General features: G+C 39.4%; 1 protein-coding gene across 6 annotated transcripts in view; it reads left to right on the top strand.

Moving 5' to 3' along the window:
* Nucleotides 1-18202, top strand: part of CCSER2 (coiled-coil serine rich protein 2) — a 150986-nt gene that overhangs the window by 77916 nt on the left and 54868 nt on the right. For all 6 annotated transcript variants that reach the window (XM_036769604.1, XM_036769607.1, XM_036769605.1 and 3 more), the window contains one exon: nt 4492-4687. In XM_036769604.1, coding sequence (XP_036625499.1) covers nt 4492-4687 — 196 coding nt within the window. The remainder of the gene's footprint in view (nt 1-4491; nt 4688-18202) is intronic.

Here is an 18202-nt window from a genome sequence, read left to right as displayed (position 1 = left end):
CCAGACATATCAGTCATCTGATCACTGGTGTGGCACAACCTGGATACAGGTGTGTCAGAGCAAAGCACTGCTTTGAAGTCAGCCTGGGGCTGAGATTTCAGGTATTCACTTTATCCCGGTGAAAGGCGTGAGGTTCCATGGAGCTGGAACCAAGCAGAGCTGCTGGTGTAATAGATGGAGAGCCAGCTTTTGTGGCACCAAGACCTCAGCTCAAGTGTGGCCTCTGACACCTGTTGTCTTTTGCGACCCTGGGCTAGTGCCACCTCAGTGCTCCAGGCAGCAGTCTCAGAGAAGCTGCAAAGCAGGGGCTGTTGTGCATTGGTAGAGGGAGTTTCCTCACTAGGAATTCCTTAGACTTAGTCTTGTCAGAAATGTGACCTCTGATGCATGCATTATGTCCCTTCAGTAAATTCCAAGTGAGGGGAGGGAGTGGGTAGAGAGGGGGCATGTCTCAATTATTTAATTATAGTTTATCTCCTCTAGTGCCTAGCACAGTATATTATAAATAATTATTAAGTGAAAAGAATTGGATTTGAGTCAAAGGACTTCAGTTTGAACCCACTTTTGTGGAATTCTGGACATGTCACTTAACTTTAGCTCCCAGTTTTCTTCTCTATTAAAGCAAGGAGGTGGACTTGGTAATATTTAAGGTCCCTTCCAGCTCTAAATTATAGCTATATTCCTGTGAATAGATGAAGTGGATTGACTGACTATTCGAAGTCTGCTCAACTTTTCTCAAGTCTCCAGCCTTACTTTTACTCCCACTTTCACTCCCCAGCCTCTTACCACCCCACCTCCTCCCCATTTGCTCGGCAGATCATGTCATATTTTATTGGGCAAATCAAGACCGTCAAGTACAATTCCACATCTTGGCTGCCTTTCCTTTTCCCCTTCCTGTCTCAGAATACTTCCCTTCTTTACAGAAAACGTTAATAGAAACAACTAAGCTTACTGCTAATTTTTAAATTTAAATTAATTAATGTCAATAAATAAAGTAGTATAAGACTTTAAGTAGCTCTTTAAGTCTCTGGCAGGATTCTTTACCCATTCATTCTTATTCACTTTTCCTTATGTGGTTGTAGTTTTCTTGTCCTCCATTCTTCTGATTCTGCTTCTTTCATTCTGCATTATTTCATATTTATTTCTCAGATGTGTTAGTCTTAATTGCATTACACTATTTCAGCATTCCATTCCACCACAACTTTTAAAATGATTACTTCTTTGCTTCTTCCACATAACTTTGTTTCCAGCCTTTTGTAATTACATAAAATGCTGCCGTGAAAGTTTTTGAATAAATAGGATTTGGGGGTTTGTTTTTGGTGATACTTCCTGGGAGCACTCCTAATAATGAAGCTATTGGATCAAATTGTGTGATTATTTTTGTAACTTTTATTATATACTACCATATTGCTCTCCAAAAAATTTCAATGTTTTGAAATTCCTCCAGCAATGAATGAGTGTACCCATTCTTCCCCAACCTTTCCAGCATTGAAAGTTCATTGATTTGAATTATTTTTACCAATTTGACAACTCTAAGGTGGTACTTCAGAGTTGTCTTAATTTTCATCCCTTTCATTAATGAAGTTTTGAACATGTTTTCAACTGATTATGACTCATTCATGTTTGTTCTTTTGGAAATCGTTCATATCCTTTGATCTATCCATTGTAGTCTCTGAAGTCACATTGTGACTTTTTAATAGTTCCATTTTTATTTTTAATATTTAACATTTTTAATTTTAATAGTTCCATTTATATTTTTGTAGTACAGAAAATTTTTAATGAAATAAAATGCATTTGTTTTGTCTTCAATAATTATTTCCATTTATAAAATAAAAACTTATTCCCCCTCCCTATTTAGATAAATATACCATTCCATTTCTTCTAGAAGTTTTTTTAAGTTGTATCTCCACATGGAACCCACTGAGGTATATAGTTGTAAGGCAGCAGTATCAAACTTAAAGACAAATGGATCCCTGCAGGCTGCACGTTGATGTAGAAAACCACAAATTAACATTACCTATGTTGTATTTTTATAAACTGTTAAACATTTCCCAATTACATTTTAAATCTGGTTCAGGTCATACTTTGGACATGGCCGATTTTATCCCAGGCTGAGTTTGACACCTCTGGTGTGAGGTATGGGTCCAGTTTTTTTTTTCTACCAAACTTACAACTTTGCCAAAAATGTTTGTTGAATAATGGGTCCTTTCCTCAGTAGTCTTTTGTTTTCTAAATATTTGTCATATAGGAACATGTCATATACATTTAATGGTGTAATCATTCTATTTCTTTGCTTTTTTTCCCTCCCTCTTTCTCTCCTCCTCCCCCTCTCCCTCTGAAAGTTTTGATAACACTGGCCTTGTAATTTTTTAAATTAGGGTGCAAACCCCTATGCCCCCCATCAGCTTTCCACTTCAGTGTGACCCCTTAATATTCTTGATATTTCCACCTGATTTCCATACAAATTTCATTCTGATTTTATCTAGTTTTATTAAAAAGCCCCTTAGTATTTTGATTACCATTGTTTTAAAAATAAAATTAATTTGGGAACTATGGTGATTTTTATTATATTAACCTGATCCATCCAAAAACAGTGATATTTGTCCAGTTACTTAGGGTCTCCTTATTTTGGTCATTATGTTGTTTTTTTGTGGTTTTTTTTTTTTTTTGAGTTCTTTGGAGGCACGTTGTATGTGATTCTGGCTAGGTTTTATTAGAAACAGCTGTACTTACTAGTATTTACCAAATATTTGGTGCTTTTCGTTTCTATAAATGAGTTTTTAAAATTATTTTTTCTTGATATTTATTGCTAGTAGCCTGTGATTTGAATTCTTGATTGTCAGTGCCAGTACCTCTAATATCTTTTCCCTTTCTTATTGCAATTGCTAGAACTTTTAATTTGATGTCAAATAAAAATTGTGGGAGTGTGGACATTCTTGATTTTTTTCTGTTTTTGGTCAGAATATTTCTCAGTTAATATGTTTGCTTTTGGCCCAAGATATATGCTCTTTATTGTATTAAGGAAAAATTCCTTTATTTTTATTCTTTTTAGAAAGCATATCTGATATTAACCCAGTAATGGTAAAATAAAAAGTAAATGTGTAAAGTTCAGCGTAGTGCAAAAATATGAAATAAAATTTTAATTAACAGAACATAGCAGTACATTAAGAAAATTATTCCTCACAATCAAGTGTGGTTTCTATCAAGCTTACAAGACTGGCTCAGTATCAGAAATATGTCATCAATATAAAATATATAAATAAAAAAATCGACAACAGAATCCCTTCTCCCCCAATATGTGTTTCTATAAATAGATGCAGAAATGCCTTCTGTAAGGCCCCCTTCCCTCAAAAGCTGATCCTTTCACCTTTGCCCTCTAGCTTGTCTCCTCCTACCTCTTTGGGAACTTTGTTTTCTCTATTTTTACCATGCCCTCCTACAGCAGTACAACAGCTTGTGTTGCTTTTCTCTGGCCTTCAGACACATACAGATTGTCCCTTTCTGTTGCCCCCTGTAGCCGATCATCCTATTTCTTTTACACTATCAAGATTACAGAATGAATTGTCTCTGCCTGCTGTTTACTTTCTTATCACCTAGTCTCTTCCTTATCTCCTGTCATCTGGGTACTCTTCTCCCACCAACTGGAGTAAAATGACTATCTCCAAGGTCACAAATGACCTCCCGACTGTTTTTTCTAAGTCCTCAATTTAATTAGCTTCTTTACAGCTTTGGACAGATTGACTCCATTCATTTGGCAAGTATTTACTAAGTACTTTCTGTAGGCAAAAAGCTTTATGTTATCCTCTCTGAGGATGCAAGGAATAAGATACAGGCTCTGTCCTCATGAGGTTTGCTATTTAGTAGGAAAGCTAAGACATATCCATAGAAATATTTCTCCTTTAACATGTGTGTACAGTAGACGTATAATGAGCGGTATCAGGTTCTATGTCTGGAAGAAAGAGTGACTGATCCTAACTCAGAGCAAATCAGAACAAACTTTTTTAATGGAGGACATTAGACAAGCAGAATTGGGGCAAAAGGAAAAACATTTCTGTTGGAGGATGCAAGTGAATGCTAGAAGGTAGAAATGGTGAGTACCAGAGTGAGATGGAGACGCAGACTCTGAAAGGGAGTAGGAGATGGGCTTGAGGATCTTAACACAACATGTCTGTGACAAAATTTATCAGATGCAGTATTTGTAGTGGGGTATGTAAGTATGTTTGAATGGAGGGAAGGAATCTTCTTATGAAAGCAAGCCTTAGGTGAAACTCCTTGGAAAGACTTTACTTCCATTTTAGCATTTGTTTTCTTAAACCATTGCAATCATTTGTGACTCATTTGCACTTTTAAAAACCTTAGTGTATTATTGTACTAAGTATGATTGTTCAGTAAAATTTAATGTGTTGATAGAGAAGAGTTCGAGAATTAAAAGACTTATAATAACTAGAAATGGTGCCCACATTTTCATGCTGAAATTTTTTTTCCCCCCAGAGGATCTCCCTATAGGGAATCTCCTCTGAGTCATTTTGAAAGCTACAGGGGAAGCAGTCTCTACCAGGGTCCTCGGATGTTGGTAGACGTACCTGAACATGCTGTGATGCTTGATGAAATGACTCTTCGGCACATGGTCCAGGACTGCACTGCTGTAAAAACCCAATTGCTTAAGCTGAAACGTCTGCTACATCAGGTCAGTGTGTATTAAACGCTTAAAATTCTAGCAGTAGGAAATCAGATTTACTGGACATGAGTTATGGGTGTGGTTCATTTCTCTTGTTACTTCTGAAGTACATATTTGGATTTCTTATAAGAATAATGCCTGTAGTACCTAAGATTACTTGAAATAAATGTGAGGGGAAGAGACTTGAGAAATGTTTAGTTATAGAACATGTATGATAAAGATATAGATAAAATATTACAAAGGTAATGTGTAAAGTTGCCCTTAATAATGCATACCATTTTCAAATAACGTCATTGATACATTATGGCCAAATCCCAGACTTCATGGTAATGTTATTCTGGATGGTCGTTTTTGTCTCCTACTTGTCCCCAGAGAACCCTTCCACTCCCTGATAGAAAGTGGAAAGTCCATCCAACAGGAAAAATGGTTTCTTGGCAGGCTCAGGGCAGCAGATTGCATAGAATATAATCTAATAGAGCGGTGTCCTTCTCTCTAAATCTTTGCCAGCTGGGCTATCCCTCAGTTTCCAGCATGGAATGATGTTTGGCATTTGTGATGGGGGTGGGGGGGAGGTTGGGAGATGGGAGAATGACTTGGATCAGAACTGGGAGTAAAGGGGAGGGTTCTGCTAGTTGAATGAATTGACATATGTATTAAGCACTTGCACTGGCCCAAGTGCTGGGGATACAAATAGAACAATAAGCCGGCCCTTCTATTAGGGGCTCACATGTTATAATGTAATGGGGGAGACAACACACAGGCAAGGTTTTAGTTACAAGGCAGATGGAAGGGTCCCCTGATCCTCGGGGTACAGAAGCAAAAGCAGATGGGCAGGTGTCTTCTTTAATGACATTTCCACTGATAAAATCAGTTTTTGATGTTGAACCATCTGACAATGCCAAGGGCATTGGTGACAACAGCTTTCTTTTCTGGATCTTTAGTAGTTACTCCTGGGAGCTGAGTTAGCACTAACCACAGGGATTAAGAATGCATTTAAGTAAATGTCAGATCTGAGGAAAGTCAGGAGGGCCTGAGGATTGGGGAAGGGGACAGTGACAGGTAAAACAGTTCAGCTCATGTTGGGCCATCATCATCATTGCCAGAATGTATAGAAAACTTTATTAATATTATCTCATTTGATCCTCACAACAGTCCTGGGGGGGTAAAAACTACTATCATCACCATTTTACAGATGAGGAAACCAAGGAAAATAGCACTTAAGTGACTTGCCCAGGGTCACATAGCTAGTAAATATATGAGGACAGATTTGAACTCAAGTCTTCTGACTCCAGGCCTGGTGCTCTATCCAACAAGCTATGATTGTCAAGCTCTTCAAGTGTACAGTGATAGAGCTGATAGACCTCACCCCTTTCACTAGGGAAGAGACTTCTTGTTCTCTAGGGCAGGACAAGAAAGAAACTGCCTGAGAGGGAGAGAGATCCAGAAGAGGAGAATCAGGGATTACCGTAATTATGATTAGATAATCTCTGGGCTTTCAGGCTATTTAAAATTCTTATTTGCCACCTCACAATAGACTTTCTCTTATGATACTCTAGTTTACTTTAGCAAACATTTAAGTGCCTCTTGTGTAACGTAAGATTGTCGTTTGAGGTGCTTAGGAATGAGCAGAGATCAGCTCATATATAGTCTCTACTTTTGCGGTATTTATAGTTTGGTAAGAGAATGTGATAAATATACTAACTATAATAGAAAAACATGCATAATAATTGTAGAAATTGTAATTAAAGAGTTTTGAGCAGAAGAGTATCATATCTATGTGGATTGTGGCATCTTGGATGTCAGTTGGATTCAACCCTCTCATTTCATGAGTGAGAAAACTAAGATTGAGAGAGAGAGTCCTGTCTCCAGGGTCACAGAGCTAGTAAATGTCTGAGGCAGATTTTGAACTCAGACCTTCCAGACACCATGTCCAGTACTCGATCCAGTCCCATCTATGTACAATAATTGTAATTTCTCTAATGCTTTAAAGTTTATAAGGAAAGGCATCAATGCGAGTGATGGATTGGAGAGAAGAATGTATGGAGGTAGGACTACTGTTTAGAGTTCATTTTAATAGGTGATGATGTGGGCCTGTAAGAGAGCTATGCCATAACCCGAGGAGGCTACAGACAGAATAGGTTTGAGGGACTGAAAATTGACAGATTCATTACCCCTTGTTACGCTAGTAACTGCGTTTGTGAAGCAAGGCAGAAAGAAGAATCAGAAATAATGTGGAAGGTCAAATGTGGGAAACAAGGTGAATAAGGAAGGCAGAAGTTGGATGATTTCTTGAGGGGAAAGCTGAGAAAGCTGAGGTTTGGACATAGTGAGTTCGAGATATTGGTGGGACTTCTAGCTTGAGATCATTTATAAATCACTGGGGAATCTGACTGGGGGACATAGATTATAGAAGCATTTGGTGATAGTTGAAGCCAAGGAAGTGATTGAACTTGCCAAGAGGAGAAAGTAGAGTAAAAATAGGGAGCTAAGGACAGAACCTTGGGGATCACTGCAGTGAAGGAACAGGAGAAGAGCCTGACAAGTCAGTGCAAGAGACAGTGATTGAAGAGCTGTGGTATCTGTCAAGCCAAGGGAGGAGGGAGGATGCAGCCATCAGTCAGGAAGGGATGGAGGCCCACCCTGCAGAGAAGGTACACAGGACCAGGTCTAGAGCTTTGTCCCTACAGAACCAGCTGCTCCTGAGATGCTTTGCTTGAGAATTCATAACTTGGAGCCATTGTTGTTAGTTTTGTTATCTTGTACCACAGACTTTTTTGATTTTGACAATGTAGATTTCAGGGAGTGTAGATTATCTATGTTGTGGTTTACCTGCCCCACGTTTCTGATCTCACTATAGCCTCCACTTTCACACAGCATATGTTTGTATCCTCTTCCTCACTGCAGAGAAGTAAGAGAGCCCGCTTAAGAGCCGCACCCACTGGAGCCCACATCCCCCTTCTGCCTGACACATGTTTAGCAGGAGGCCCTGCACGAGGACCCTCCCAGGTCCTGCCCCCCTTCCCAGCCCACCACAAATTGGCAGATTTGGGTTCTTTCAGAGAAAAGGCCAAGTCTCCTCCTTCTTGTGTGTCCTCCATCTTCTCCACCTTATCCTTATCCAACTCTTCTTCCTCTTCCTTCTCCTCCTCCTCCTCCTTCCCATCGATAGTACAGAGTAACCACTAAGGAATGTCTCATCGGGAGCTAGACTTTGGGAAGATAACAGCCCCCAAAAAGAAAAGAGTGACTCAGAGAAGAAGGCTCCGGGATCCGGAGTGAGAGAGATCAGTGTCTTGATCTACTCTGCTCTGATTATAGCGCCTCACCTCTGGAGCAGTGTTTTCAGGGTCCTATTTTAGGAATTGCATTGATAAAGTTGAGCATTTGAGACTCACTTTCTTCTGGATACTCTCTCCTCTGGTATGTGAGCACTGGGCCTGGAGTCAAGAAAATCTGAGTTCAAATGTGGACTCAGACTAGCTGTGTGACTCTGTGCAAGTCACTTCACCTATTTGCTTCAGTTTCCTCAACTGTAAAAGGGATAATAGCACCTACCTTATAGTTGTTGTGAGGATCAGATGAGAAAATACTTGTTAAGCATTTATTACAGTGCCTGGCACATAGTAGGTGCTATATAAATGCTCATTCCCTCCCTCTCCTAACTAATAACTATTCTTAACCCTACTACAATCGATCTTTGTACTTGACGGCTCTGTGGTTTCCTTGTTTTGAATACTTCTGACTTAGTTTGCAGTATCCCTTTACCTTTTTCTCTAACATGAGTTTTTGTCCAGGTTTGCCCCTAAAATCCTCTAAAGGAGATCTACCCAATGGTCTGGAAGCCTTCATTTCTCCTTTTAGAGTATTAGTTATACTGATATATCCCTTAGACTTTCTCCCTGGCTGAGTTTTTATTTTTTTTTTCTGGGAGAGGGGGAGTTATGAGGAGTGCAAGTTCAATGAACGAAGCACATATACACATTTCTATTCCGTAATTTGACTAATCATATGGAAATAATAAAAGGATGAAGGCTTGGTAGTGAGAATAGAGAAAGACGAAAGATCCAAGAGAAATAAATGGGGCAAAGCAGAAGGTGAAGGTGGAGGGGAGAGGATGTAGTAGATCAGCAAACCGCTCTTATCACTGCACTTTTATTACTAACCTTTGATAATAATTGAAGGAATGTTTAACTTCCAATTGATTTTTACCCTTAAATTTCTCAGGATTCCACTCTGAAAGGAATGGCTAGGTGAGCCTTCTTTCAGGAGAAAAATTTACCGGTAATGATGACCAAATAGATCTTTACCTGTGAGCCAAATCTAACCCTCAGGTTAGAGAGTCTCTGCCCCCTTAGTTTATCAAACCATTTGGTTTGCCATGTTTATTAAAGTACATACAGCATATAAAGTAGTATAAGAAGGGATGAACAAAGATAATTTACTGCCCATGAGGGTAAAGCCATTATTTATAATGGGGTTTAAATTGTACAGTTTTAGGAGAAACCATTGAGAAAACCCTGTTAGCTTTATTCTGAGTGAATTTGTGCCTTCTTGGGGCTTAGGTAAATTCACTGGGTTAAATAAAATTACATTTAACCTCTAATAGTCCAGAGGCTATGTGATCTTGTCAGTGTTGGTGTTTCCTCCAATATTGTGTTACTTGCAGCCCAAAGGACGCTCCTCCCAGAGAAAGAAAGGGCTCCTGCTCTGGCTCAGAGAGATCCCAGTTTCATCCTCAAGATGGGGTGGGCCTGACCCTAAGAGACAACATCAGGCTTTTTTTCACCTTTCTGTCTTGTTCTGACTCCATTCAAGAGTAAAACTGGGGTAAACCTCTATGCCAACTTTAGGTATGGCTCATGTCTAGGATCTCCTCAAAGGGGTTTGCTTCTTGAAACGGTACTCAGTGTACAAAGTAGGTAATTAGGTGTGTGTGTGTGTGTGTGTGTGTGCGCGCGTGCATGTGTGTATGCGTATGTATATTCTCTAAGATGTTTTGGCGTTGCAGAGAGTATTTCCTGCTGATAGCTGATGCCACTTCTTGACCCTTTGTGTACTTTTGTCACAAAACTACCGGTCAAATTGTCCATCAGTCTTCCTTCGCTCTTATTAATGTGGCTTGAGCCATTTTTTTTTCAGCCATACATTTATTTGATGACAACTTTCTTTACCTTCTCCTCTTTGAAAAAAAAAAGAGGTCACAAGCACAGCAAGATTTTGTATTCTCTGTACCTTTCATGCAATTATGTGACTGCAGATGGTTCTCTCATAGAAAACCATTGATGAAAGCATGCCTGTGTCCTCCTCATTTTCAATAAGTACACCTTTAATATATGTGTAAATCATTCTTATCATTAAGAGATGCAAAAGTAGGTTTTTATGGTCAGTAATCAGCCTTTCAGTGACCTTTCTCAGTAGCACTCCTTTCCCTTCCCGCATATCTTTAGAATTAACCCCTTACCGTATTAAAAATTGTGACTTTGGCAACATAGACTTGCTCTCTGGATTTGGTCTGGTACAGCTCCTTGTCTCATTTTTGTCTCTTTTAGTTTCCTTTCTAAATCATCACGTACTCATCAGAAATCAAAATAGAGTCCAAATGAGGTGGTTCCACTATTATTGATACAGAAAATAATTTATTAGATAAATGTTGACAGATCCCAATTTTTTGCCTTTTTGTGGTCCTCAGTCTTATCTTTAAGGTTTTTTCATGAAGTCTTACACCAGGCTTTCAACAAATTTTCCTCTCCCCTCTTTCCCTCTGTTTTATGAGATGCGATAGTATTCCTCATCTTCCAATATTCTCCTCCTCAGGGTTGTAAAAGGAATTTAAATTTTCAGCTAGTGATTCTCTTGGTAGTTAAGCATCTCCCATTAGTAAGGAGACTAGTTCTGGCTGAGGGGATATGTGGCCTATTTTTGTCTTCTCCTTGTGGCAGTTGCTTTATGTTGCTTAACCTTCCACCGGACGTTGGTGAGAGTTCATGGAGGCGTCTTTTCTTGTTCCCTTTAACTAGCTGCAGTGGGAGTCACAGTTGCTTGGTCGTCTTCTTTTCATCTTTTCTTTTTTTTTAGAGTTGTAATGAGCTCCAAGTTCTTTTTTTTTTAATTTTTTAATTTAATATATTTAGTTTTCAGCATTGATTTTCACAACAGTTTGAATTACAAATTTTCTCCCCATTTCTACCCTCCTGCCCACTCCAAGATGGTGTATATTCTGGTTGCCCTGTTCCCCAGTCAGCCCTCCCTTCTCTCACCCAACTTCCCTCCCATCCCCTTTTCCCTTCCTTTCTTGTAGGGCAAGATAAATTTCTACATCCCATTGCCTGTGTATCTTATTTTTTTAGTTGCATGCAAAAACTTTTTTTTTTGTTTTTGAACATCTGTTTTTAAAATTTTGAGTTCCAAATTCTCTCCCTTCTTCCCTTCCCACCCACCCTCCCTAAGAAGTCAAGCAATTCAACATAGGCCACATGCGTATCATTATGTATCACCCTTCGACAATACTCATGTTGTGAAAGAATAACTATATTTTGCTCCTTCCTAACCTATCCCCCTTTATTGAATTTTCTCCCTTGACCCTGTCCCCTTTCGAAAGTGTTTGTTTTTGATTACCTCCACCCCCATCTGCCCTCCCTTCTGTCATCCCCCCCTTTTTTTTATCTTCTTCCTCCTTTTTTCCTGTGGGGTAAGCTACCCAATTGAGTATGTACGGTATTCCCTCCTCAGGTCAAATCTGATGAGAGCAAGATTCGCTCATTTGCCCTCACCTGCCTTCTCTTCTCTTCCTACAGAACTGCTTTTTCTTGCCACTTTCATGCGAGATAATTTACCCCATTCTATCTCTCCCTATCTCCCTCTCTCAATATATTCCTCTCTCAAGCCTTAATTGGATTTTATTTCTTTTAGATATCTTCCCTTTATCTTGAACTCACCCTGTGCCCTCCCTCTCTCTCTCACTCTCTCTCTCCATATATATATATATACACACACACACACATACATATATACATACATACACACACATATACAAATATATACATAAACATATATATATATATATATATATATATGCATATTCCCTTCAGCTACCCTAATACTGAGGTCTCATGAATCATACACATCATCTTTCCATGTAGGAATGTGAACAAAACAGTTCAACGTGGGGGCGGAGCCAAGATGGCGGCTGGTAAGCACGGACTAGAGTGAGCTCCGTACCCGAGTCCCTCCAAAAACCTATAAAAATGGCTCTGAACCAATTCTAGAATGGCAGAACCCACAGAACAGCAGAGGGAAGCAGGGCTCCAGCCCAGGACAGCCTGGATGGTCTCTGGGTGAGGTCTATTCCACACGGAGCTGGGAGCTGGGAACGGAGTGGAGCAGAGCCCAGCCTCAGCGGCGTGGACCATCCAGAACAGAAGCTGGGTGGAGGGGGCCCTAGCGCCCTGAATATGTGAGCTGCGGCAGTTACCAGACCCCTCGACCCACAAACACCAAAGACTGCGGAGAAGGTTAGTGGGAAAAGCTGCAGGAGTAGAAGGAGTTCGAGGTTTGGCTTCCAGCCCCGGGGGCAGCGGAGGTGGGGCAGCTACAGCTGTTGTTACTTCCGGCTCCAGGCCCACCTGGTGGGAGGAATTAAGTGGCGGATCAGAGCAGGAGTGCAACAGCCTGCTGAAGATCTAAGCCCAGTCCTGGACTGGGGGTTCTTGGGGAAGGAGTAGTGCGGGCTCTGACAGAGCTGGACACCTCCCCCCCAAACGTGGAACATAGAACTCTGTAATCTACAAGCAGTCATACCCCACTGAAAAACTCAAGGGTCAAGTTAGTTGGTTGGGAATATGGCCAGGCAGCGAAAACGTGCCCAGATTCAGTCTCAGACTTTGGATTCTTTTTTTGGTGACAAAGAAGACCAAAACATGCAGCCTAAAGAAGACAACAAAGTCATAGAGCCTACAACAAAAGCCTCCAAGAAAAACATGAACTGGCCCCAGGCCATAGAAGAACTCAAAAAGGATTTGGAAAAGCAAGTTAGAGAAGTAGAGGAAAAATTGGGAAGAGAAATGAGAAGGATGTGAGAAAACCATGAAAAACAAGTCGACTTGCTAAAGGAGACCCAAAAAAATACTGAAAAATACACTGAAGAAAACAACACCTTAAAAAACAGACTAACTCAAATGGCAAAAGAGCTCCAAAAAGCCAATGAGGAGAAGAATGCCTTGAAAGGCAGAATTAGCCAAATGGAAAAGGAGGTCCAAAAGATCACTGAAGAAAATACTACTTTAAAAATTAGATTGGAGCAAGTGGAAGCTAGTGACTTGATGAGAAATCAGGATATTATAAAACAGAACCAAAGGAATGAAAAAATGGAAGACAATGTGAAATATCTCATTGGAAAAACCACTGACCTGGAAAATAGATCCAGGAGAGATAATTTAAAAATTATTGGACTACCTGAAAGCCATGATCAAAAAAAGAGCCTAGATACCATCTTTCAAGAAATTATCAAGGAGAACTGCCCTGATATTCTAGAGCCACAGGGCAAAATAGAAATTGAAAGAATCCATCGATCGCCTCCTCAAATAGATCCCAAAAAGAAATCTCCTAGGAATATTGTTGCCAAATTCCAGAGCTCCCAGATCAAGGAGAAAATACTGCAAGCAGCCAGAAAGAAACAATTTGAGTATTGTGGAAACCCAATCAGAATAACCCAAGATCTGGCAGCTTCTACATTAAGAGATCGAAGGGCTTGGAATGCGATATTCTGGAGGTCAATGGAGCTAGGATTAAAACCTAGAATCACCTACCCAGCAAAACTGAGTATCATGTTCCAAGGCAAAATATGGATTTTCAATAAAATAGAGGACTTTCAAGCTTTCTCAGTGAAAAGACCAGAAGCTGAATAGAAAATTTGACTTTCAAACACAAGAATCAAGAGAAGCATGAAAAGGTAATCAAGAAACGGAAATTGCAAGGGACTTACTAAAGTTGAACTGTTTTGTTTACATTCCTACATGGAAAGATGATGAGTATGATTCATGAGACCTCAGTATTAGGGTAGTTGAAGGGAATATGCATATATATATATATATTATATACACACACACACACACACACACATATATATGTTTATGTATATATATAAGTGAATGTGTATGTATGTATATATCTATGTGTATATGTATGTATGTGTATGTATGTGTGTATATATATGTGTTTTATATATATATATATATATATATATATATATATATATATATATGTAAAAGAGAGAGAGCAGACACAGGGTGAGTTGAAGATGAAGGGAAGATATCTAAAAGAAATAAAATGAAATTAAGGGATGAGAGAGCAACATACTGAGAGAGGGAGATAGGGAGAGATAGAATGGGGTGGATTATCTCCCATAAAGGTGGCAAGAGGAAGAAGTTCTATGGGAGGAGGGGAGAGGGCAGGTGAGGGGGGAATGAGTGAACCTTGCTCTCATCAGATTTGGCCTGAGGGGGAATACCATACATACTCAGTTGGGTATCTTACCCTACAGGAAAGAAGAGGGAGGAAGATAAAAAAAAAAATAAAAGGCGGGGGGATGATGGAGGGGAGGGCAGATGGGGGTGGAGGTAATCAAAACAAACACTTTGGAAAGGGGACAGAGTCAAGGGAGAAAATTCAATAAAGCGGGATGGGTTGGGAAGGAGCAAAATGTAGTTAGCCTTTCACAACATGAGTATTGTGGAAGGGTTATACATAATAATACATGTGTGGCCTAGGTTGAATTGCTCGGGTTCTTAGGGAGGGTGGGTGGGAAGGGAAGAGGGAAGAGAATTTGGAACTCAAAGTTTTAAAATCAGATGTTCAAAAACAAAAAAAGTTTTTGTATGCAACTAAAAAATAAGATACACAGGCAATGGGGCGTAGAAATTTATCTTGCCCTACAAGAAAGGAAGGGAAAAGGGGATGAGAGGGGAGGGGGGTAATAGAGGGGAGGGCTGACTGGGGAACAGGGCAACCAGAATATAAGCTATCTTGGAGTGGGGGGGAGGGTAGAAATGGGGAGAAAATTTGTAATTCAAACTGTTGTGAAAATCAATGCTGAAAACCAAATATGTTAAATAAATAAATTTAAATTAAAAAAAAAACAGACAAAAAAAATAAAAAATAAAAAGCTCCCATTGGCTAAAAAAAAAAAAAACAGTTCAACTTTAGTAAGTCCCTTGCAATTTCTTTTTTCTTGTTCTTTTTCTTGATTATCTTTTCATGCTTCTCTTGATTCTTGTGTGTGAAAGTCAAATTTTCTATTCAGCTCTGGTCTTTTCACTGAGAAAGTTTGAAAGTCCTCTATTTTATTGAAAGTCCATATTTTGCCTTGGAGCATGATACGCAGTTTTGCTGGGTAGGTGATTCTAGGTTTTAATCCTAGCTCCATTGACCTGTGAAATATCGTATTCCAAGCCCTTCGATCTCTTAATGTAGAAGCTGCTAGATCTTGGGTTATTCTGATTGTGTTTCCACAGTACTCAAAATGTTTCTTTCCGGCTGTTTGCAGTATTTTCTCCTTGGTCTGGGAGCTCTGGAATTTGGCGACAATATTCCCAGGAGATTTTTTGGGGGGATCTATTTGAGGAGGCGATCAGTGGATTCTTTCAATTTCTGTTTTGCCCTGTGGCTCTAGAATATCAGGGCAGTTCTCCTTGATAATTTCTTGAAAGATGATATCTAGGCTCTTTTTTTGATCATGGCTTCCAGGTAGTCCAATAATTTTAAAATTCTCTCTCCTGGATCTATTTTCCAGGTCAGTGGTTTTTCCAGTGAGATATTTCACATTGTCTTCCATTTTTTCGTTCCTTTGGTTCTGTTTTATAATATCTTGATTTCTCATAAAGTCACTAGCTTCCACTTGCTCCAATCTAATTTTTAAAGTAGTATTTTCTTCAGTGGTCTTTTGGACCTCTTTTTCCATTTGGCTAATTCTGCCTTTCGAGGCATTCTTCTCCTCATTGGCTTTTTGGAGCTCTTTTGCCATTTGAGTTAGTCTATTTTTTAAGGTGTTGTTTTCTTCAGTATATTTTTCAGTATTTTTTTTCGGTCTCCTTTAGCAAGTCATTGACTTGTTTTTCATGGTTTTCTTGCGTCCTTCTCATTTCTCTTCCCAATTTTTCCTCTACTTCTCCAACTTGCTTTTCCAACTCCTTTTTGAGCTCTTCTATGGCCTGAGACCAGTTCATGTTTTTCTTGGAGGCTTTTGTTGTAGGCTCTTTGACTTTGTTGACTTCTTCTGGATGTATGTTTTGGTCTTCTTTGTTACCAAGAAAGGTTCCAAAATCTGCAACTGCATCTGGGTGCGTTTTTGCTGCCTGGTCATGTTCCCAGCCATCTTACTTGACCCTTGAGTTTTTCAGCGGTGTATGACTGCTTGTAGAGTAAAGAGAACTATATTCCAATCTTGGGGGGATGTGCCAGCTCTACCACACCAGCACTCCTCCTTCCCCAAGAACCCCCAACTCAGACTGGACTTAGATCTTCAACAGGCTCTTCACTCCTCCTCTGATCTGCCACTTAATTCCTCCCACCAGGTGTGCCTGGGGGGAAGCAACTGTAGCTGTAGTTCTGTAGCTGCCCCACCTCCACTGCACCTGGGGCGGTGGCTGAAGTGGCAACTCCTTCTTTCACTCTGTTTCCAGCAGCTTTTCCCACTAACCTTCTCTGTTGTCTTCGGTGTTTGTGGGTTGAGAAGTCTGGTAACTGCCGCAGCTCACTGATTCAGGGCGCCAGGGCCTGTTCTGCTTGGCTCCTGGTCTGGTTGGTCTACACCACCCACGCTGGGCTCTGCTCTGCTCCCAGCTCTGTGCTTGAAAGACCTCACCCAGCAACCATGTAGGCTGTACTGGGCTGGAGCCCTTCTTCCCTCTGCTGTTTTGTGGGTTCTGCAGTTCTAGAATTGGTTCAGAGCCATTTTTTATAGGTTTTGGGGGGGACTTGATGGGGAGCTCACACTAGTCCCTGCTTTCCAGCTGCCATCTTTGCTCCACCCCCTCTTTTCATCTTTGTATGTGTTCTGTGACTTGGTACTATTTTGATCTTTTGTTTGTTATATAGAATTGATTTTGAAATTACTCTGATATCAGCAAACAGTTGTTTCCTATCAATTGAGATCTCAATTTATTTTTTTGTAATATTCTCATTCTCATCATCTCTCACTATATCAAAGAAAGTATTCATAATTTATAGTTGTGTTGTTTGTGTACATGTAGCTGACAGAACCTTTACCCTTTCATTTCTTAATCATCAACCATTTTTTCAATATATTTTTCACCATCCTTTTAAGCTCTATCTCCCTTTGTGTCGAAATCATTGAGTATATAATTATTGAGTACTGTAGATAAATCCAGTTCATTTGTAGGATCTTACTGAGGTCTTTGTAGCTTGCTCTGCCTTCTCATCTATTACAGTACATGTTGATGGATCACACAAGCTTTTCTTTATGATGATCTTCTTACCCATACTGAGCAAGGCATTGACCTCTCTAAAGTTTTGTAGAAATAATTTCTTCCTATCAGTTTCTTTTTCCTATCCTTCTTATTCCTTCTGGCCTTCCTATTCCTCTCATTGTCCTTTTTTAAAGTTTTGTAGAAAGTTTCTTTGTACGTCTTTAGAGATTTTTGTAGCTTATTTTAGAAATACAGAGTTTTTTGAATGTAAAATAACAACTAAAACACATACCTTTCCCCAGCATACCATCATAACTAACTTTCAAGAAATTACTGGACATTGTCTCATGTTTTAAAAAATAATTTTAACTATAGTTTGCATGACCTTGTTACATTAAGATCTCACATAAATTGCAATTACTTACTAAAAGTATTCTAAATAAATATATTTTCTTTCAATTCCAGAGTCTATATATTTGAAATGTACTTTATCCATTTTCTTCTGTATGAAGAAGATACTTAAAAAAAGTTTTAAAAGTAATTTTTCCCAACTCTTCTACCTTTTGGGGATATGCTTTGTGACTGAGTTACAACATATCTCAAAGACAAAATAGCTTTGTTGACCTCACTGATGATGTTTTTCAACAATGGATTTTTCAGTACTGCCAAATCCTGTAGTGATGATCCTGGTAGCTTTTTACAAATTTAAATTAGTTATGTCTATTTCAAGTGCGTTGGAACATGTAGGAAGATACCAGTGTTTGCAGCTTACACGAACCAGTTGGGTAAGATGGTATTTGTTGTGGACTTTTCCCACAGTGTAATAAAGCATAAAAGTGCTATAGCATATTAACTAGTCTTTCATTATGCTATCTTTTAAGAGGGGGAGGGTGTTGGCATGGATATATATATCTCTTTATGTTTGTAATGTTAATGTTTTGAGAAAAGTTTCCCACTGACAGCATAGATTAGGGGCATCAACCCTTTTTATTAAGGGGAACTACTTTTCATTTTCATTTGAAGATCTCCAAGGGTTTGGGCAATGGTGACTTTGCTAACAGGAAAATCCTCCTAAAATGGGTCAGTAAATAGGGTCTTTACT

This window comes from Trichosurus vulpecula, chromosome 8 (assembly GCF_011100635.1).
Source record: "Trichosurus vulpecula isolate mTriVul1 chromosome 8, mTriVul1.pri, whole genome shotgun sequence".
Classification (NCBI taxonomy): Eukaryota; Metazoa; Chordata; class Mammalia; order Diprotodontia; family Phalangeridae; genus Trichosurus; species Trichosurus vulpecula.
Note: the sequence above shows the minus strand (reverse complement) of the source record. Positions and strands in the feature narration are given on the sequence as shown.